The sequence below is a fragment of the Cryptotermes secundus genome, unplaced genomic scaffold, assembly GCF_002891405.2.
Source record: "Cryptotermes secundus unplaced genomic scaffold, Csec_1.0 scaffold215, whole genome shotgun sequence".
NCBI lineage: Eukaryota > Metazoa > Arthropoda > Insecta > Blattodea > Kalotermitidae > Cryptotermes > Cryptotermes secundus.
Genome location: NW_019743150.1, coordinates 150,914 through 174,074, shown reverse-complemented (window position 1 = coordinate 174,074; position 23,161 = coordinate 150,914). Strand labels below are relative to the sequence as shown.

At 43.0% G+C, this 23,161-nt stretch overlaps 2 protein-coding genes across 2 annotated transcripts in view; one reads left to right on the top strand and one right to left on the bottom strand.

The window, feature by feature from the left end:
* Positions 1-23,161, bottom strand: part of LOC111873806 (zinc finger protein 271) — a 179,658-nt gene that overhangs the window by 14,492 nt on the left and 142,005 nt on the right. The gene's annotated exons all lie outside the window — the stretch shown is intronic.
* On the top strand, positions 3,829-11,930 carry LOC111873816. The gene is made up of 3 exons (XM_023868801.2): positions 3,829-4,654; positions 9,299-9,587; positions 11,215-11,930. The coding sequence occupies exons 1-3, from the start codon at positions 3,973-3,975 to the stop codon at positions 11,414-11,416; spliced, it is 1,173 nt and encodes a 390-aa protein (XP_023724569.2). The 5' UTR covers positions 3,829-3,972; the 3' UTR covers positions 11,417-11,930.

The following is a 23,161-nucleotide window of genomic DNA, read 5'->3' as shown; positions in this document are numbered from 1 at the left end:
CGCGGAACCCCAAGTCTGTTCCGAACTGACGCCGCTAGTAAAAGATGCAGCGTTCTGAGGAACGGCAGTATCCTTCTACCAGACTAGATGGCGTCACGGTACAGAACAAAACAAAAAAACGAACTCCGTGGCTTCAGTCCGCAAGCGAACTATACCGACCGAGCGACCACCGCTTGTCGGCGAAGTTAGTGCCAACATTAGCGGATAGAGGGTGTCGCGTGGTCAGCGCAACGGATCCCCACAAGCCGTCAATTTCAGTTTTCTAGACCGGATCCGTTGTTTCCTTGAAATAGCTCTTAATTATTATTTCTTTTTAATGCTAGTGGGGTGGGACTAAGTCCATTGTACTGCGGCCACTTCTGGCCTATTGTACCAGCCCCAGATGATAGGTGAGGGTGATTGTGGAGCAATTGGTGGAATGAAGATTGGCAGGGGAAACCGAAGTACTCGGAGAAAACCTGCCCCAGTGCCACTTCGTCCACCACAAATCCCTCTTGACCAGACCCAGGATCGAACCCGGGCCGCCGTGGTGTGAAGCCAGCGACTAACCGTTTGAGTTTTTGCGGGGCCTATAGACCTTAATTATCCTCACGAGGCTGAGTGGACCCCGTTCCAGACCCACTACTTCTCAGAAAATCTGGTAGGGCCGGGAATCGAACCCGGGACTTCTGGATCTGTAGCCAGGAACTCAAACCTCACACAAAACACTAGTCTCAACAACCTATGTGTATATTCCAGCAGAGGTTCCATATATTTTACAGTCTGAAATTCTACATCACTGCATTGCTTACTCCTGCATGCCCACGACACCATTACCATCAAACAATGATGCACGCGGTAGCGTAATTGGTTAAGGCACTATGCTACAAGCCGAAAGATCGCGGGTTCGATTCCCTATGAGGTCGCTGGATTTTTCAATTGACCTAATCGTTCCAACCGCGCTATGCCCCTGGGGTCGACTCATCTTCTAACAGAAATGAGTACCAGGAATCTTCCTGGGGGTAAAGGGCGGCCGGTGCATAAGCCTGACAACCTCACTGCCATCTGTGAGCTGACTATCTAAGATATGTGGGAGCCTCGACGTCTCACAACCCTATGGGCCTCTACAGTCTATTACAGGGATAGCTTTACCTATATCATCCAAAGATTACATCGTCTATATAGGATACTAAGCGGAGACTGGATACTTCAGTCTGTATATAGGCTAAGAGCATGGGAGGACGACCAAGGAATCGGTGTTCGATCTCTTGCAGGGGCAAGGTAATTTTATCTTTTTGAAATGTCCAAATTGACACTAGAGACCATCCAGACTCTTATTCAATGGGAACTTGGGGAGGATTTTCCCCTGAGGTAAAGCGGCCGGGGCGTGAAGGTAACCACTCACTTGCACCTAGTGTCTAGGATAAGAATGCAAGAAGTCAAACTCCACTCCCTAGGCGGTTTCATTTCATGGCGCTGAATTAAGCACTTTGAGAACTTCAGCACATTACATAATTAAGCACGTGCAGCTTTTTTCCCCACACAAATATCAAAACTCGTTTCTTTTCAGATTCGTCGCCTACTTCCAAGATTTTTTTTTTCCTTGGCACTACAGCCCCAGTGCGCCTAGGCCTACCTCCATGAACTTCTCCGTTCACCGGTTTTTCTAGATCTTACACGTTTGGTAGGACTCCTTGGGCGGGTGCTCAGCTCGTAGCAAGGCCTCTACCTGTACACAAACACAGAAAAACGCACACAAACATCCATGCCCTCAGTGGGATTCGAACCCACGATCCCGGCTTGCGAGCGAGCGAAGACAGACTTCCAAGAATACTGAATTCTATTCTGAAGGATTTTCGTTTTCCTCTATCGCAAGCGTCAATGATCTGGTCAAGGAGGATGAGGCTGGCAGGGCATGTAGCACGAATTGTGGAGAAGAGGAATGCATATAGGATGTTTATGGGAAAGCCAGAATGAAAGAGATCACTGGGGAAAGCAAGACGTAGGTGGGCCGACAATATTAAAATTGATCTTAGGGCGATAGGGTGGGATGGTATAGATTTGACTGATCTGGCTCAGGAAAGGGACCAGTGGAGGGCTCCTGTGAACATGGTAATGAATCTTCGGGTTCCATAAAATTCTGGGAAGTTCTTGAGTAGCTGCAGAATTGGCGTCTCCTCAAGAAGGACTCAGCTCCATGAGTAAGTAAGTTATCGCAAGGGTCATGATCGCCCAAAGGGCCCACTAATACTGCTATATAAAGGGTACCAAGGTCTGTTTCCAGCGGTAAAGCAGTCGGGGGGAGGGAGTGAATCTAACAAGTCACTTCCATCTAGTGCTGTTACATTCTCTCTCCCGTACACAATCATGGTGACGTTTAATTAAAAGGGAATTTTAATTTTATCAGTTTTAGGAGGGTATTTTACGAAGTTGTTAGTCGTTACAATATATAACGTAAAATAAAAAACAAACAAACTCCGTGGTTTTAGTCGGCAAGCGAACTATACCGACCGAGCGATCGCCGCTTGTCGGCAAAGTTAGTGCCAACTTTAGAGGATAGAGGGTGTCACGTGGTCAGCGCAACGAATCTCCACGGAAGTTAATTTCGGTTTCCTAGACCGTAGAATGGTAGGATGAATGATGAATCGGAAAGGATAGGGAAGGAAACGGTTGTGGTCCCAGTAAAATACTATCGCATCATTTACCTTGAGGAACTGACGAACCTCACGATTAAAACTCGGTCGGCATAGCCCATGTCCGGCAGAAATTCGTACCCAGTACCTCTCGAATATAAGTCTAGAACTTCGATAATTTTATGTAATTTAGATGTGTTTCCGAACAGCCGGGATAGCTCGGTCGGTATAGCGACAGGCTACGGACTAGACGGCTGGGGTTCGATTCACAACAGCGGCAAGGCTTTCTGTTTCCCTCGACACCGGCTTTGTGGCCCACCCAACCTCATAAGCTTACTTTTAATTTTTTCAAAATAAGGAAAGTGAGTTTGATTTGTTTCATACTGGTCCGTCACACTAACAATTACAAAGACAAAAAGACAGTGAAAACAACACAGCAAGCCACGAACAAACACGGACGATACTAAGAATCTCCTCAAGATAGACAGGCGGCACAAGATCAGCCACCTCCAAGAAAGACGATAGGAGAAGTGACACGTACCTGCATGGTTTATAAATTTTAACTTAAACAACGAAGTTTTAAAACCAGGAAGGCTGCTGTGATTGTGAAAAGTTGAATACTGTGTACATTGTGTATTCCAGGCATTATGTGTGTATGTAATTTGGCACTCAGAACGCCTATTGTGATAGTAGTTTCCAAATAAGTATTGATGTCCCCTCTGAAGATGATCCGTAAGGATCGAAACATGTAAGGGTGCTGAGTTTTCAAGTGGTAAAACTTAAATAGTCACACTGGAAGGAGTTTTTTTGTCTTTGTAAGGAAAATAAGCTTAAAAAAGTTCCTTCTCAAAGCGTGCACGTTATGTAGTTTACAGAAAGGACCCACAGATGGCATAATCTGTCATACATAGGAATTTCTGTAAAGGGTGAAATTTTCGACACGTGATATCTGAGGGTTAAGTAGCTATTAGCTTTCCAAGAGGGACTCTGCTCCATGAAGTTAGTTATTTGATGGAGCCACATAATAGCTACCTTTAAACTTGAACGGTCTTCCTACCATTTCCTCTGTTACGTGCTTAGCAACACGTTCTTACAGTAATGCATAACGTTCTCGAAACTTTCTACAGAGGCTTCCAGCCAGTCAGCCAGGCGGGCAATCACGGGAACAGCGCAGCAAGACCAGCTGACAAGCGGAATACCGCGTCGTACCTAACGGGACTTCGCCAGTCTCCTATTACGTCATCACAATCTACACCTGAGGCATCTGTGTCACACATCACCGTCAGCCATTTTATGACAACACTGACGCAACAGATCCTAAAAAAATAAAGTCTCTGGGCCGCAGTTTTAATTCTGAAAGATGCAAAAACAAAGGAACACGATAATAATGGGATCATGTTTCGTGATGGGATTGCTTCTTGTGTGTATTGTGGTATCAGTGACAGCTGAGGAGAGTGCAGACCAAGGCAGTAGTACCACTACAACAGTACCACAAATTAAACTAGAAGAGGCAGAGGCAAATTCTAGTATAAAGGCTGTGGACATAACAGCATTTGTGACATCACGCAATGGAACATCTGAAGAAAGAGGTGTTAGAAAGGGGAAGGATCTCCTTGATTGGATAGGCTTTGGTACCGGAAGTGATACAGATCCATATCTGGCAAGGACAAATGCTGCTTGTCTTAACGGAGACCTGTCGGAGTGTTTCAAATCCAGGGCTCTAACATCCTTGGACGAGTTCTTCGGTAAGGATACATACACACTGACAGACAACGCCAAAGTGGTTCGAATGCCGGTCTCTCAGTTGAGGCAGCTCCATCAAGAAGCGTTCGAGTTTTCGTCTACTCCTCGGGCTGAGGAGCCAGAGTGGGACCAGTTCGTGAAGTTCCTTCTGCGGAAGGTGGAGAGGTTTCTCAAGTCCACGGCGATAGAAGTGCAATTCCCAAATGAGGTCACAGAAGGAGGAAGGTACGCGCCACGGTTCATCGATGAAATTGCAACTGAAATCGATATAATAGAGGACAAGAATGAAAGCAGCTTCTGTAAGTACTCTATTGTCAATTGTTTTACATAACTAACTTCACGGTGCACGTCTTATTACTCAAATATTTTGGAAATTCCACAGTTTTACTTCACCCAAAATTTTAGTAGCATGTTACTGGATTGTGACCGCCTGTGTGGTCTAGTGCTCCGAGTTCATGGCTACAGATCCAGAGGTCCCGGGTTCGATTCCCGGCGCTACCAAATTTCCTGAGAAGTAGTGGATCTGGTCCACTCAGACCCGTGAGGATAATTGAGGGGCTATTTCAAGGAAATAGCGGCTCCGGTCTAGAAAACCGAGATTAACGGCCGTGGGGATCCGTTTCGCTGACCACGCGACACACTCTATTCGCTAAAGTTGACAATAACTTCGCCGACAAGCGGCGGTCGCTCGGTTGGTATAGTTCGCTTGCGGACTACAGGTAACGGAGTTTTTTGCTTTTGTGTATGTTATTGGATTGTATCCAAAGAAATCAGAGTTTGTTCCACATCCTCGCACCCAACTCACTAGAGGTCATCTACTCATTCAAACGTGACCAACTAACTAAATAAGGCCGCACCATAGCTCAAGCGGTTAGTCGTTGGCTTCCCACTGAAGCGGCCCGGGTTCGATCCCGGGTCTGGTCAAGTGGGATTTGTGATGGACAAAGTGGGGGTAGGGCGGGTTTTCTCCGAGTACTTCGGTTTCCCCTGCCAATCTTCATTCCACCAAATTCTCCATCATCATAATCACCCGAGGCAGGTTACAATAGGCCAATCGGTGGCCGCCGTGCCGAGTGGACCCACTTGGACTCCACCCCCCACTAACCGAATTAAAAAAAGAAAACCAATCAACGTACTCCACGGAGTCGAGTCTTCCTTGAGAGGCCGCCAGTCACTCAGCTACTCAAAAACTTCCGAGTAATTTACGGAACCCGCAAGGTTCATCGCAGTATTAATAAGGGTCTGCCATTTGTCTCTTCTGCCAGATGAATCCAGTCCGTATCACCCCATCCTATTTCTCTACGGAAAGTAAAGTAAAGCTATCCCTGTAACAGGCCGTGGAGGCCCATAGGGTTGTGAGACGTTGAGGCTCCTACATTTTCTAGACAATCGGCTGACAGATGGCAGTGAGATTGTCAGCCTTACGAGTCGGCCGCTCTTTACCTCTCAGGAAGGTTCGTGGTACTCATTTCTGTTAGAGGCTGAATCGACACCAGGGCCATAGTGCGGCTGGAAGGATTAGATAAATTGAAAAAATCCACCTCATCGGAACTCGAACCCGCAGCCTTCCGGCTTTTACCATAGTGCCTCAACCAACTATGCTACCGCGTGCCCCCCTTTCTCTACGACCCATATTAATATTAACCTCCCATCTACGTCTAAGCTTTGCTAGTTGACTTTTCCCTTCTGGTCTTCCCACAAGAACCCTATACACATTCTCCTTCTCTCCCATGCGTGCTACATGCCATGCCAATTTTATTCCCCTTGACTTGATCATTGAATTATACTTGTCGAAGAGTACTGTTAATTCTGCAGTTATCAACAGCCTCTTATTATGTCCTCACATTTCGGTCCAAATATTTTCCTCAGTACCCTGTTTTCAAACACCCTTCGCCTATGTTCTCCCATTAATGTCAGAGACCATGTTTCACATCCATACAAAAGCACAGGCAAAATTTAGTTTTGCATATATTTGCGATTTTAGACAGCAGACTCTGAACCAAGCGTTAACAGGATTTAATCTGCTCTTAATTTCCTCCTGAATCAAATTTTGATTACTATTGTCACCCCCAAATATACCTGATTACTTATTCGTAGTAACTATCGTATACTAAATACTTTCAATACAAATTCTTCTCCAAATAAAAACATTTCCCGATTTCCTTGACGCCACATAACTAATTATGTTTAATAAATTAATTTTGTATAAGTTCATGTTTTAATTGAGAAGCGTTTATGAATGCTTAGCAACTAGCTCAGTAATTAGTTAAGTAAAAAACCGGTTACTTAGATGTGTGTACCTGTTCTTTCACCTATAAAAATTGACTTAAAAATGAATCACACTTCTTTACTGCGATGCGACTCACACTCAGCATGAATGCCAGTGCTTTACTCGTGTCCTACAATCACGGCTGTATTGAGGACACGTTCCACAGCACGAAAGAGTTAGGCAGAGAGGACGAGTATTCTAGTTTTGTTCACAGTCAAGTTCACTGAAGTGATAATGGAAGCTCAATGAAAACCTAACGAACTGACGCAGCTTCAGAAATGAGGTTAAGCCTGCAACGTTAGTAACTGGAGTAGACCGTAATTAATTCGCATGGGGGGGGGGAGTCCAGCTGAGTCCACTGGGCACGTCGGCCACTCATTGGCCTATTGTACCTGCCCCCGGGTGATTATGATGATGGAGAATTTAGCGGAATGAAGATTGGCAGGGGAAACCGAAGTACTCGGAGAAAACCTGCCCCAGCGCCATTCTGTCCATCACAAATCCCACTTGACCAGACCCGAAATCAAACCCGGGCCGCCGCGGTGGGAAGCCAGCGACTAACCGCCTGAGCTATGGAGCGGCCGGAGTAGACCGTAAATGAATAACCAAAGGACACAATGTCGAAAATAGAGCATAAAATGGCAAAATTTTTGGAGGGGGGATTTCTGGGAGAGAATTAATCGAATATTTTTCTTGATACGACACGGACCGCATAGAGAAAGATAAGCCAAGCAGTTCTTCTATTATTCTAAAGGGTTCTGACGATGGTGGATGACACACAGAGTTACAGAATTCTTCTATTGTTGCTTGTGAATTCCTTGCCGCGGTAACGTTCTTAAAAAGCAGTTGCCTAGTAAAAATAGGGGGACACACATACAGACACACAGAATGATGGGAGGGATTTATGAAATATGCTGTTGAAACGGGCTCAGGAGTCATGATATACATACCAAATTTAATACTGAAAGGTTCAGCAATTCAAAAGCTGATTGGGGGGATACACAAACACACAGACAGCATGGAGATGGCATAAGCTTAGTATATATTTTTTTCAAAATGTGAAAAGTAGGCTTACAAACTACGTAAACAGATTAGAGATTAAAACACATAAAACTGTAATATTACCTGTTATTTTGTATGAGTGTGATAATTGGTATCTCACATTAAGGGACGAGTACAGGTTGATGATATTTTAAGAAAAGGGTGCTGACGAGAAACTTGGGTTCCAAACTGACAAGACGAAGGGGAAGAAAAAATTACAAAACGAAACACTTCAGCACAAACACAGATCTCAATAAGTAAAAGTACACGTAATTAAGACGAACGAGGGAGTGGAGATATAACTCCACTATTCCTGACCTCCGCACTAGATGGAGGTGAGTGGTCACGTCCTGACCGGTTTACTTCCGGGGAAAGATCTCTGGTATCCAGTGGATAGGAGACTGCGTGGGCCTCCAGAGGCGTTCTAGGCGCTGTGGAGAAGAGATAAACTCTTTCCCTGCTGAGAATCGAGCCCCGGCCGTCCAGCTCGTAGCCCGTCGCTGTAAAGGCTGACAAATCCCGGTATGAAAGAAGGCCGGAACAGGCTTGACTGCCTATACTAGTAATTATGAAACGAAGAGATGTGGTTTCGAAAATAAGAAACTAATGATTAATACACTATAAAATGCATATAGGGCTAAAGACAACAGAATACTACTTTTCTACACTCGCCATGCTCTTCTATCCTGTAGATGGAGGCAGCAGACGCCTCCGAAACTTCAATAACAATGTATCAAGATACATTGAGTTATATCCTGTAAGACAATAATCTTTGTCATGGACTTCAATTTCCATTGGTAGGTTCGAACCCCATTCCACGCAACGCGAACTTCTGAGAAGCATATTTGTTTGAAGTGCTCTCACGCCAGCTTATGTACGTGTATGTAGGTTACTAGCAATTAGCACACGACTTACTGGCCAAACTGACACGCTTACAGTCACAAAGGAAACTCCAGCACAAGAAATGCAACAAGGCATAAGCTAGGCATACCAACAATATTATCTCGTTATTAAAATAGTATCAGAGAGGAAGAATCTAATTCACAATATATCTTTTTGTAACACGCTTTTTGCATTAACTAGTGTTAAGACCCAATGAGAATTCACCTAGAAGTCTCACCACTTCCGTAACCTTTTGTACTATTATGTCCCCTGATCTCTTACAAATTACCACCATCTCCCACGAACACCACGCGCGAATAATTAATCACAAACCGTCTTTTTGGTTATATTATATTACACATCAAATATCCACATCAAAACATTACAAACATACACGTAATACATATGATAAATTTAAACAAAATACTGCTCGCTAGTTCGTGACCTAATTGTTTATGTAACGTGCTAAAGTTCGACAATTCTTTGCTATTGTATCCCGAAATTGCGAAATTTCTAAGCTTTCATATAACCGTTACATCAAATATTATATAGAAAATGACAAATATAATAATAATAATAATAATAATAATCTAGTCTCTCTTGGTTACAAAGCATCTTCACAACAGGGACTTATATCTTGAAGATGGAGGCAGTAATTTCCCCGAAAATCTGTTAAGTGCCTACGACACTACATAGTGTCATAACTCAGACGGCCGTTTTACAAGATTTCACGTAACTGTGTCTGTTACAGCTCGGACAAAGCTGAAGAAGTTGTTTATTCCGCTGTTGATCATCCTGAAGTTGTTCAAACTCAAGTTGCTGTTGTTTCTACCGCTGATCCTTGGACTGGCGTCCTTCAAGAAACTGCTTGGCTTCCTAGCTTTCGTTATTCCTGGGCTTATTGGTTTCTTTAAGCTGTGTAAACCGGATCTGCATCATAATTACGGGAGTTACGGTCACAGCACTTTCTACCACCAACCCCCGCACAACAAGCACCAATACACAGCAGCAGGAGTCGCTACCGGACACCATTACTTCAGGTAAGCTGAAGAAAAAGTTCCGAAATCCTGAATCAGCGAAGTAAAGCTATCCCTGTAACAGGCCGTGTAGGCCCATAGGTTTGTGAGACGTCGAGGCTCCCACATGTTCTAGACAGTCGTCTGGAGTTTGTCAGCCTTACGCTGGTACTCATTTCTGTTAGAGCCTGAGTCGACCCCAGGGCCGTAATGCGGCTGGAAGGATTAGGTCAACTGAAAAAATCCAATGACCTCATCGGCAATTGAATGAATTGGGAACGTAACTTAATTTGTTTACTTTTATCATACACTATCAGTAACTTTGACTATATAGCACTGAATGGTGTAAAGCTTAAGGAGATAAAACTAGTTATCACTGAGTTTAATTAGTCATGCGGTACTCCATGAAAACTTTTAGGGGAGTGGAGGAACAGCTCCGCCATTTTTGACGTCGGAACTAGACTAATTAAACTCAGTAATAACTCTAGAGGTCACTGGATTTCTTCAATTGACCTAATCCTTCCAGCCGCACTATGGCCCTAGGGTCGACTCAACCTCTTAACAGAAATGAGTACCAGGAACCTTCTTGGGGGTAAAGAGCGGCCGGCGCGTAAGGCTGACAACCTCAACGTCATATGTGTGCCGATTGTCTAGAGAAAATGTGGGATCCTCGACGCCTCACAACCCTATGGGCCTCCACGGCCTGGTACAGGGATACCTTTACTTAATTCTTACTTAATAACTCTAGCCTTATTTCTCAGAGCCGGTGTGGACCTTATACGGAAGAGAGAAAAATATCTTGCCGGGAATTGAACCCTGAGTCCTCGGTCGTCGAGTCCATAGTTTAATCGATATACCGACTGAGCTACCCCGGTTCTCCGGTAGAAAGATAAATCAATAATTAGAAGCGATGTGGAAGGATTCGGTGGTCATATAATTTGAGGCACTCCCACAGTATTTCCCTGGAGAGACTGATGAGAACCACGAGAAATTTCATTTAAGGTAGTCGTCTTGGCAGAGATTCCAACCAGACACCTCCAGAATACAACTCTGAGCTTATTTACCGACGGTGTTAATAATGTAAACTACACACTCAGCCTCTAACAGAAATGAAGGCAGCCGGCGCGTAAGGCTGACAACCTCACCGCCATCTGTGAGACGACTGTCTAGAAAATGTGGGAGCCTCGACGTCTCACAACCCTATGGGCCTCCATGGCCTGTTACACGGATAGTTTTATTCTTTACTTATATTTCTATCTAGAACTAAAATTACATTTATGTGCTTTTGTACAGTATACATTTAACTACAAATTATTTATTATTGAATTTACTATGTGACGCCATGTAGTCTGAGAGGGCACTGATCTTCCGGAGGGATGTACTCTCTTCATCTTCAGGACCGAAGCGTAAACATAGCAAACAATCAGTAAGTAGCAAGATGAACAAAATGCTTCTTGTTCTTTGTTTGTTTATCCTATTTCAACCCTGAAGATGGAGGCAGAATGTTCCTCCGAAACATCAGTTAACGTCTACTGGACTACAAGGTGTTGTATCCCACAATCTTCATAGTAACCGTTGTCATAACCTCAAACCAAATACATTCTTCTCACTTTTTGATTTGTAATTACTTAATTTTTTTCTGAATATACAGTGCACCAGGGGGCCCGGGCTCGTACTACGGCAATATCTATGCGAGGGACTCCGAGAGCCAGCCGGCAGCAGCACAGGACGAGACATATGTTTCTTCCGCCATCGCATCCCCTTCTGTAGCCTTCAGAGACCAAGACAGTGAACCCACGTACAACGCGCAACAACTCGCATACAGGGGTTACCAACATTTCCAAAAAGGATGAAGTTTAGAGGCGCTATTATTGCGACTCACTTCGATGGATATATATATATATTTTTAATTTATTAGAGACGAAAATTTGGCCAGAACACGAGACTGATATGGAGTTAAGATCCATAAAAAATAACCGAAAAGGGAATTTGTAAACTAACACATTTATTTTTTAACTTTATATTCAAATTCAAATTAAATTAACATGTTACATTTTTTGTTACCTCTAATCCTATAAGCTATATTTATTTTCTTCGAGTTTACAAATTATTGGACTTATATAAATATAAATTTGGAATGCGTGTATTCCAAATGTCGAATTCCGACAGTTACTGAACTGGATCGTGCCTTTTACATATCAAACTGGACTGTGTTATCTAAACGTCTGCATCGCCCCGACATTTGCAAACGTAGACTCTCTTTACAATTATTCATAAGAAAACCCATTTGAATGAACACACAAGAAACATAGGCCCCAGGCAATTTCTTTTCATTTAAAAATTGTAGAAACAGATGGACAGTCAAGGAGGATGAGATTGGCAGGGTATGTAGCACGAACGTGGGAGAAGAGGAATGCATATAGGATACTGGTGGGAAAGCCAGTAGGAAATATACCACTGGGAAGACCAAGGCGTAGGTGGGTAGACAATATTAAAATGGATTTTAGAGAGATAGGATTGGATTGATCTGGCTCAGGATAGGGACCAGTGGAAGGCTCTTGTGAACGCGGTAATGAAGCTTCGGGTTCCATAAAATGCTGGGAAATTTTTTAGTAGCTGCAGAATTGGCGGTTCCTCAAGAAGGGCTCAGCTTCATGAGTAAGTGAGTAAGTAAAAACAGATGGACCGAGACTCGGGTCAGGCCACATGGAGCAACTGGGTGAACTGATAGGAGAAAATCTGATCTGAATCTTGGTTACATTGACACCTCCACTAGATGACTTTTCCGTGGTTTTTGTAGATCACTCCTCAAGCGAATGATGGGATGAAAGCTTTAAATAGGCCAGGCCTCTCATTTTTTTATTCTAATTCAGTTGACATTCATGTTCCGCTCAACATTTCATTTGACGCTGCAAACACAAGTAATTGAAACGCCGCCATTAAATAACACTACAGTCTACACATGGTAAGCAGAGGCGAATTAGGTCAGTCAGTATAGTGAATAGGTTACGGCCTGGGAAACTGGGGAATCAAACTGGATTGCAGGCAGAGGCAAGAGACTGTTCTCTCTCTACAGCGTCCAGACTGGATTTTGGGGCACAGTCAGCCTGCTATCCAGTCGGTAGAGGGGATAAAGCGGTAGTAGTGTAACCAACCACTCTATATAATACGGAAGTAAAGAATGTGTTGGGCTGTAACTCCACTTATCCATACGTCTTCATTTCGTTGTACTTGATTAAGCCAAAAAAATACGTCTTTTCCCTTCTATACATGATCATTTCTCTATTTGTAAGTTCTCTCCGCGTCAGATGCAATGAGTTCGTGGGAACACCGACAAAGGCGCCACTTGATGGCTTGCTGGTTATTCTAGGTGCAGCATTTGCTCGTTCGCCTTTCAAATGTCTTCTTTTTAATAAAGGCTGCTCACGTGATGCTTATACATTGCAGGGCATTTCAGCTGTCCGTAATACTGCATTTACCTCATTCTAATTTAGAGCTCCTTTTAGGGTAAATGGTATATTTACCTCAAACAGGATATCCTTTCTATATTTGTACAGTGAAATTAACTTTCTGTAATACTGACCTACAATTCTGCTTATTTGCAAGTAGTTTCTTTTATGAATGTTTATACACAACTTTGGTCTCTTAGATTGTCAAAGTCCACCCATGAACAATTATAGATATTCATTTTAATTAAAATCATGATCAACCAGCCTTCTGATTTATATATAACCATAAGCCTATGAATTTATTATGGTTATACTAATGTATGGATTCTGTCGTTATTCAAACAGTTTGTTTCCTTAACGTGACTGTATATTGTTAAGGTTTTAAGTATTTTGTTGTTGTAATTTATTTGTTTAATAAAGGAAAACAAATACATATCTGCTATTATTAATACAACTATTATTATTATTATTATTATTATTATTATTATTATTATTATTATTAATATTATTAGATATAATATCATCATGATACTCGTTAATTGTTATAAGTGGTATGGTTTTCGTTACACCTAGACAGTTCCCTGAAAGTGAAGAGGAATCATTTCTGTAAACTGCACATAAGGTACCTCTTCTCAACATTGGAGGCATTATGTTCTTGGCAAAGTAGGTTCCTACCTAAATACACCGTGTCATAACCCACAGGATCACAACATTAACTTTCGCTATAGAGGGAACCTCACATCTGGTATAATAGTACTACCATTACCATTACCGCCTTTCTACTTATTCCGTACCAAGGAAAGACAATTAAGAAGGCAGAGACATACGTACAACGATCCCAGATAGCTCAGTCAGTACAGTGACTAGGCTACTGGCTGGGACCAAGGAACCGCGTTGATGCCAGCTCTAGTGCCCACTTAGTTTCTTATTCACTGGGCACTACGGACTTTTCCCCCCTGGGGTTAAAACGGCCGAAATATGAACCTGACCACGAACCTCCATCTGATTTAGAAGTTACGACAGTATGGAGCTATATCTCCACTCTCCCACATGTCATGAACTGCTGCACAAGGACAACTTTTATCTCCTTTAGGAATTAAGGGAAATACGTACAATTACCAGTGCGACAAGCAGGTTGGTGTAGTGGTAACATTACAGACTTATATCAGGGAGAAGCCAGGGTAGAATTTCAGTCTTCAATCTTAGTCTTCTTGTGTGGTGCACTGCCTCCCTGTACACACCAAGAGCTTTACTGAAGACTTTGTTTCCGTATACCACAACACAATCTTCGCCCGCCGCTCAGGAGGCAACATTTTCTTTTTAGCGACTGCAACGCCGCATAACAGACAACAGTAACTTCACATCAAATAATTGAACTCTTTGGGTTTCTGTTCCTAATGCCACAAACTGCATCATTTTATCTGTCAAGAGTCCTACACTGGTGGTTTGAAATGAGGAAGGTTTGACAGGGACATTATGTACTATACCGATTTAAATACAATAACATGATCATAGGCTATCTTGTGGGCAAATCACAAACTAAAACGAGGACTGGCGTTTAAGTAGTTGGTCTCTCTGCCAATAGATGGCGGCAGTAACATTTTCCCCAGCCATGACGTCAAGTTGACTGTCCTAGATTTGTTCTGGGTTGAACGCACGATGTTGAACAGGAGTACATTCAGGTTGCTGGCATGTTGATTGTACCTGTATATCCGAGCTCGGTCAACTTGCGTAAGCCTTCTTTGCGGTCAAGAATGAAGGCCAAGGTGGATGCACGGAACGCGAAGAATTCCACAGTGATGTAGGCTAGGATCAAAATTACCACTCCCAATTCTGGGGCCGGGAGAAAAATGTTCTAATTCTACGTCACAGCGTATTCCGTAAAAGATGACTCGAAAAGAGTAAGAAAGGAAAGAAAGGTGTAGAGAGAGATGTGTGAAAATAAAGAATATGGAAAAGCAGGGAGAAGAATAAAAAGGAGGGGAAATGTGTGCCGGGATAGCTCAGTCAATATAGTGTCTAGGTTACGGGCTGATTAAAGAACAATAGTACTTTTTTTAACTCCGTAGCATCTAGCCCATCTAGCCCATCAAGCTTCCTATTCAGTGAGTACCGGGGATAAAGCAGACGGAGTGTGAAGGTGACCACGCATCTCAATTTAGTGGTGAGGGTATGCATGAAGTTCACCTAAGAACTCCCAAACGTTTTTAAAGTGTGGTACTCACATAAGTGAAGAGATGAATTTACCCTTTTCGGAGGAGAATTAAAAGAATAATAAGAAGACATGGACGATGAAAAGGAAAGGAAAGAAGGGGAGAAGAATAAAACAAAATAATTTACTGCTTTCTATGTCTCCTTCATACCGTACAGATCATAAAATGATGCCTCCACAAAAGAAAAAGAAACTTCCTGCAGCTTTTAAGGAGAGGAGTAACTTTCGTAATGTGATGCTATGCACTTTGGCAGAAGTAGGCTGACATTTCGAAGGAACATATTGCCTCCATCTTCAGGGTCGAAGTGACTAGCAAGAAGCTCGGAGCAAGCAACCAGCTTCTTGAACTATAACAGGACTACATGGCGTCACACTCTACATGACAGAAATCTTTAACGATACAACAGTGAGAACCTCAAAGGTGGAGTTGTCCCTCTGCTTAATTAACTAGGCAACACGCCATAAAGACTTAGGTGGGAGTGGAGGCATAGCTCCAGAAGTCTTAACCTCGGCACTAGTGATCAGCTTCACGCCTCACCGCCTTATCCCCGGGGAAAGAGACCGGGTACCCATTGGGCAGTAGGTTGCGTGGGCCCTAGAGCAAGCCTGGATGCTGTGGGGGGGGGGGAATCTCTTGCCCCTGCCAGGCATCGAACTCCGACCGTCCAGCCTGTGGCTAGGGCGAACTTCAAAGTCCTCCTCTCCTCATCTTGCACTCACTTTGGAGCACAGGGCTGATTTCTCAGTTTCATGATCATTTTACAGACGGTAGGACTCCTTGGACGGGTGATCAGTTCGTCGCGAGGCCTCCACCTGAACACAGGACAACATACACACAGAATAAACGCGCAAACACATCAAGCATCCATGCCTTGTATGGGATGACCCCGGCTTCAGAGTGAAGACAGTGCATGCCTTAGACCGCTCGGCTACCATGACCGGCAAATTCAACACAATTAGGGTTAAATATTTTGTCATTTAAAAGCGTTGACAATAAAATGCCAGGCCTGCTCTAAGGAAGTGGTCTATAAACCAGTTTCATGAGGATGGCCGAAGGCACTGAATGGAGAAGAACTTGGGGCATCAATGAAGTGGGTAAAAGGAGTATTTAAGAATGAGAACAAAACGGAAATGGTAGCACTCAACAGAACAGCTGGTTGCTGTCCATTAGTTAATGAACAGCCAGACACGCTTGACCATTCCTCAGAATCAGGACAGGTGTACACAAGTTTCGGCGAGCGAATTGGCCTGCATAAAAGATAAAAACAAAAGAGTCAAAGTTGCTCACTCCATGGGGGAGCTGAAGCATAGCTCCACAGATATTAAATATGATATTAGCTGCAAGTGAGTGATCAGCTTCAACTTCCGGCCGCTCTACCTCCAGTGAAAGAACTCCAGTACCCAATGGACAGGAGATTGGGGGGAGGGAGTAGGAGAGGCATTTATGGCACTGTGAATAAAAGTATTGTGGCGTATAGGCCCGTTGCTAAGCGATGACTCCGTAAACAACGACCGTTTCTGGGCAACGGCTCGGTAAATTCTTCCCCGCCGCAACGAATGCGCGCGTAACAAGCGAACTATACCGACCGAGCGAGCGCCGCTTGTCGGCGAAGTTACTGCCAATTTTAGGGGACAGAGGGTGTCGCGTGGTCAGCGCAACGAATCCCCACGGTCGTTAATTTCGGTTTTCTAGACCGGGGCCGCTGTTTCCTTCAAAGAGCTCCTCAATTATCCTCAAGAGGCTGAGTGGACCCCGTTCAAGGCCCACTATTTCTAAGAAAATCTAGTAGCGACAGGAACCGAACACGGACCTCTGTGTCCAAGCACATGATAAAATAGTCGTGATTACTCCAGTTTAGTCTGACAATCTCCTTTCGAAGTTTGGAGACGATTTCTTTAAAACGAAAGCAATGTAAAAAAAAAAAAAGAAAGAAACCCAACTGAAGCGGAAGAAGACGTTACGAGCGCTGAAAGTGTGTCAGAGGGTCATCTCGTCCACCGTCCAGCAGAACAGCCCTTGGCCATAAGCACTGCGTCATATAATTATTTTGTGTGGCATTTTATACTGTAACGCCACTGCATGCATTGGAATATCAATTACGTTTCAGTTTAAAGACAAACGTTAATCTGTACACACACGTACAATATTATCAAATGTAATAGAAATGTATCCTTACACGTTGCTTTACGTTCCTCACAAACCACGTACATGAGAAACAAAAAGTTCTGGGAAGAATTAACAGTCTGCTTTCCTTGACAGGACATGGACCACATAGAAAAAAGACGCGTCTAACAGTTCTATTGTTGCATGTGTATTTGTTGCAGCGGTAACAATTTTATCGAGCTGTTGCCTAGCATAGATATGACATTTTTACGGACCCGTTGCCTAACATCGATAAGGGGATACACATATAGAAACACAGACATAGAGGTGTGGGCGAGGAAGCCGAGGCGTCTCCATTGTTGGCAGCCGTAACCAAGCAACGCTTAGTGAAGGCTATAACAAATTGAGAAGACTAGTATGTGTTATGGATATTTGTACAACGTAGTCAAAAGTTATAAGCGTCCAATAAACCCAACGCCTGGTAATTACACACTAACATTTCTGTATATAATCCCCACCAGTAGTAGGACATAGGTTCCAAATAATTTAATTTATCCGATATATGTGCAATATTGGCCGGTCACGGTAGCCGAGCGGTCTGAGGCATGTACTGTCTTCGCTCGCTTGGAAACCGGGATCGTGGGTTTGAATCCCACTCAGGGCATGGATGTTTAGTTTGTGTGTGTGCGTTTTTCTGTGTTTGTGTACAGGTAGAGGCCTTGCGACGAGCTGATCACCCGCCAAAGGAGTCCTACCGAATGTGTAAGATCTAGAAAAACCGAAGTGAACGGAGAAGTTCATGGAGGTAGGCCTTGGCCCACTGGGTCTGTAGTGCCAAGGAGGAGATGTGCAATATTGCAGACGTTTCGGTGACTACATTACTTAAATCAGGACAGCTGTTAACCTTCAGAATAAAACCATAGAACGCACCGGTACACCAGCCTTATTCATTTTTTAGTGTTACGTGCCTGGGCTCAGGATGGAATGTGGTCTGAAGAAAGTATCCATAAATATTTCAGCAGTGAGTCAGTGTCAGGAAGGTCGCCAGGTCAGTATTACAACTAGCTGACACTGCGCCTTAACCCATTGACATCCTATATATCGCACTCAGAATTCTACACGAAATTAATCCATAATTTCAAATTAAATACGTATCTCAAATATACCACAGAATGAGGTTTACTACATCTATCGTCATATAAATGAACTATTTTCAGTTTCATCCAGTGACGTTTCACAGCCGATATGGTAGATAACATAACTCACTATACGGAAGTCCCAAACTCGTCAAAGTGTGTCAGTGGGGTAATTAAATGTACACATGTAATTAATGTTAGGGTTCTCCCGCCTCCTCATTTAAGCGGTATTATGATATGGACAGATAATGATGATGGAGATAAGTACAAATACCCAAAGATACTATTATTATTATTCTTTTTAACTGAAAATGGTTTTCTTCCCCGGTGGCAATGGTTCTACAATAACACACATCACACAAAATAACACAGCACGCTCAAACAAAACGCAGCACAGAGAACTAAACAAACAATAAAGGACATGATAGACACAATGTAAACAATACAAATAAAATTACAGCTAAAAGCAGACTGCTTTTACCGGTTCTCACGGTCTCTTCGCTTGCAGACTTCTTATATTTTTTTTCTACCCTGAAGATGGAGGCGATACGTTCCTCCGAAATGTCGGATAACACCACATATACACGGTGCCAAATCCCAGAAGACTGCTTTCTACAATTATATAAATTAATATTAATAAAAAGTAAGCATACCATACACTAAACAGTAACACTAACGAAATACGTACTGTCATGAACTGATGCACTCATATTTCACCATGGCCTTCCCTTCATTCCATTTCATTACACTTATGCACCCTTCACATACTCGCCACAATTCACGTCATCTTATTTATCACTTTCTGAACCCTTTTTCCTAATGTAGTATTTTAGCGTCCTGTTGCACTGATTTTCATCCATGATATGTATACAGTTGCCGTCTTGCAGTATACTCAATTTCACCTGTTACTTCACGACATGTTTCGGCAACATAGTGCCATCATCAGGTGCCCTAATTACGCTAATCTTGACAACACTCGCACCTAAGAAGGGAACACACATCACAAGACACGGTTTACACAGAATATAAGAAAAACGACCCCCATAGTGGAAGAACCACATGCAAGTTTTAATTAAGACACATAAGATAAATAATCTTAACAAGTTTTAGTGTGTGTAAATTTATTATAGTTGACAAATACACACTTTTTAAATACTTTTTAAATAATTTTATAAAGGCAAGCAATGAAATAGATTAGCGTAATTAGGACACCTGATGATAGCACTATGTTGCCGAAACATGTCATGTAACAGGTGAAATTGAGTGCATTACAAGACGGCAACCTTTTTCCTAAAATTGCTTAGTTTACAGGAGACAGTCCCTAAAGCATCTGCAGGCAGTTGGGCGCAGAGCTCGATGGTCCTATTTACAAAGGAATATTTTCCTACAGACCAGATTACAGGAGAATGCTAACCATTAGCTGATCCAGCAGCCACACATGAACACATGATAATGTGGCCAATCAAATCTATCTACACTTGGAGCTATAATACAAATTCCAGAGAGGATACATATTAAATCATAACTGGACCAACTTAAGTAGGTTCTTTCACATCCAATGTATTCTCTGTTAAAGTGTTATCTTATTGACAGAACTTTGTTAGTTAAATACGACGAAGTCTATACCGAATTATACCCTGTCTTATCCGGAGTTCCACATGGAAGTATCCTTGGGCTTATGTAATACTCCATATATACGGCTGACTTGCCAGAAACCGGACAAACAATACTTGCCACCTATGCCGACGACACAACAATACTAGCGTCTCATGAGTATCCTATTGAAGCTTCCCGGATACTGCAAACGCATTTAGACCAATTCAAAGAAGTGGAGAATTAAGGCCAACGAAACTAAATCCGTGCACATCACCTTCGCTTTGAGGCACGGAACCTGCCCTCCGGTACTATTAAACGGAACATGCATACCACAAGAGGAATCCATCAAATACTTAGGCCTTCACCTGGACAGGCGGTTGACCTGGCGCACACATATTGTCGCCAAAAGGAAACAACTGGACACCAAATTTAGTCAGATGCATTGGGTAATTGGCAGAAAGTAAGAACTTCTACCGAAAATAAACTCCTAGTATACAAGACAATACTGAAGCCCATTATGGGGAACTGCAAGTACATCCAATGTTACAGAGATTTCAAAATAAAGTATTTCGCGCTAGAGTCAATGCACCGTGGTACGTCCCTAACAGATTGCTACATGCCGATCTAGGCATAGCCACAGTACGGGAAGAAACCACAAACATCAGCCGTAAATACAAAGACAAGATCACAGCACACCCAAATAAACTGGCAATCATATTATTAAACGACTCAGACGAGCCCAGAAGACTCAAAAGGCATAAGCCAACCGACCTAGTGACGCGCCTCACATAAATGTAATACAAAGTTGTACTCGAAATAGATTCCTAGAGAATGCTCACTGGAGCATTACACTCCCTGACATGTTCTTTTATTAGTATTTAAGCCTCAGATTAAGTATTTCACAAGAGGTACTTATAGTCCTTAATATGCACCGATTATACAAATAAACGGGTATAAAACAACTAGACCAGACTCCGTTTATTTAAGGGTTAGTTTCCTCGACATACGCTCACCTGAAACAGTGTATAATACTTCTGTTGAATTTTCGCCTTTGGCTTACTTCAAACTCCCCGATATGTTTCGGCCTTCATTAGATCATCTTCAGGTTTTCTTACAGAGATTAAAAGGGCATTTCACAGAAGTATCACATGGATTGAATCCAAGAACTGCTTCATCCTAGTCTTCAAAGGACTAAATACAATTATTATTTTAATGAAACTACTGATATTCCGAAGCTGTGGAGAAGTTACCGTTATAATTCCGCCATACGCCATGCCCTCTGTCATCTGGGCGGCTCCCTCATTCGTTTTTGAGGTTATACGTATAGTTAAGACGTGTAGATGCTGGTTGCAGGACGGGACTGTAGAGCATAGGACTACATTCAAAAGCAAACAGAGGCTGAAGTAAGAATATGCAGCGTGCCAACACCGACAGACTTGTATGGACAAAGAAGGGGGGGGGGACCTATCTGACAGTAATAAAAACGTAAAGTTCTCCCTATGCTTAACTAATTAAGCACTACGCCATGAAGACGTTTGTGGGAATGGATGTATACCCCCACATTTTCTTCATCTCAGCACTAGTTGGAGAGTAGTCAGCTTCACGCCCCGGCCGCTTTACCCCCAGGGAAAGAACCCCCGGTGCTCATTTGATAGGAGGTTGGGTGGGCCATAGAGCCGGTCTGGACGTGGAGAAAATTCTTGACCCTACCGGGACTCGAACTCAGACCCATCGGTTGTCCAGCCCGTATCCAGTCACTGTACCGACTGAGCTATCCCGGCCCCTTCTCTACTAAATAACATTTAGAGATGAATTGCAGCAAATCAGTTCCAAATATGCTATAGGCTCCTGTGATACCTAATATGTACAGAAATATAATTTTGCCTGTGATTTTGTATGAGTGTGAAAATTAGTCTTACAATAAGGGAATAACGTAGACCAAGGGTAGGATTGAGGTTCATAAAGAGATAATTACACACCCACGGCGTTATATCTCAGAAGATAAAGCTCTTCATACGCTGAGGGTGTTTGAGAACAGGATGTTGAAGAGACTGTTTGATCCTAAGAAGGATGAACAACAGGAAGCTTGAGAAAACTGCATAATGAGGAGCTTCACAGCTTGAACCCTCGCCAAAGTCAAGGAGGATGAGATGGGCAGGGCGTGTAACACGTGTTGGAGAGAAGAGAACTGAAGTAGAAAGTTTTGGTTGGAAACTGAAGTGATCACTAGGAAGACCTTGGCGTAGATGAGGAGATAATATTAAAGTGTATCGTATAGAAATAGGATATAAAGTTGTGCACTGGATTTATCTGGCTTAGGACAGGGACTAGTGTTAGGCTCGTGTGAACACGGTAATGAATCTTCGGGTTCCATTAAATGCTGCGCAATTCCTGAATAGCTGAGCAACTCTTAGCTTCTTAAGAACTCAGCTCCATGGAGAGAGCACTAAACTACACAAAGAATACTGAAAGAAAGATAGACCACAACACAAAAAAATAAAGCAAATTAAATACAGGCTAGAAAGTTCTCGCATTTTCTGCCCTGCAATTGAATCGTCATAGAGGCCAGGGTAGCGCAGTCACTATAGTGACTAAGCTAAAGGCCGGATGACCAAGAAATCAGGATTTAATTTAGGAAAGAACAAGGGATAGTTCTTTTCATTACAGCGTCAAGACCATTTCTGGGGCCCACCCATCCTCCTATCCAATTGGTACTGGGGGGGGGGTTCTTTCCAAGGGGATAAAGGAATCAAGGCATTAAGCCACCTCTACAGAAAATCGACGTTAAGAATGCATGGAGCTATATCTCCACGCCTCCATATATCTCTGCAGCTGAGATAATGCTCGTATATTAAGCAATGTCGGTGTATCCGCCGAGATACGAAACGAGAACCTCTCGAACATAAGTCAGAAGCGTTACATCTTGGTATTTCCCGCAAAATTAATATGGATCCAATGAAGAGGGGGTATTCAAAGTGATCTGATCACTCTACAGTAATGTTACTTTCCCATGAAAATTTAAAGGTCAAATTACAATATGGGTCCGGAGAGTTGCGTTTCAAACTGTTTAACTAGAGGCTGGGTATCACGACAGCGTAATT

Bases quoted from the DNA above. Each gene is read 5' to 3' on its own strand.
- LOC111873816 (XM_023868801.2), top strand. From the start codon at position 3,973: ATGCAAAAACAAAGGAACACGATAATAATGGGATCATGTTTCGTGATG. The intron at 4,655-9,298 runs GTAAGTACTCTA...TGTCTGTTACAG, and splicing joins CAAGAATGAAAGCAGCTTCT to CTCGGACAAAGCTGAAGAAG. The intron at 9,588-11,214 runs GTAAGCTGAAGA...CTGAATATACAG, and splicing joins ACCGGACACCATTACTTCAG to TGCACCAGGGGGCCCGGGCT.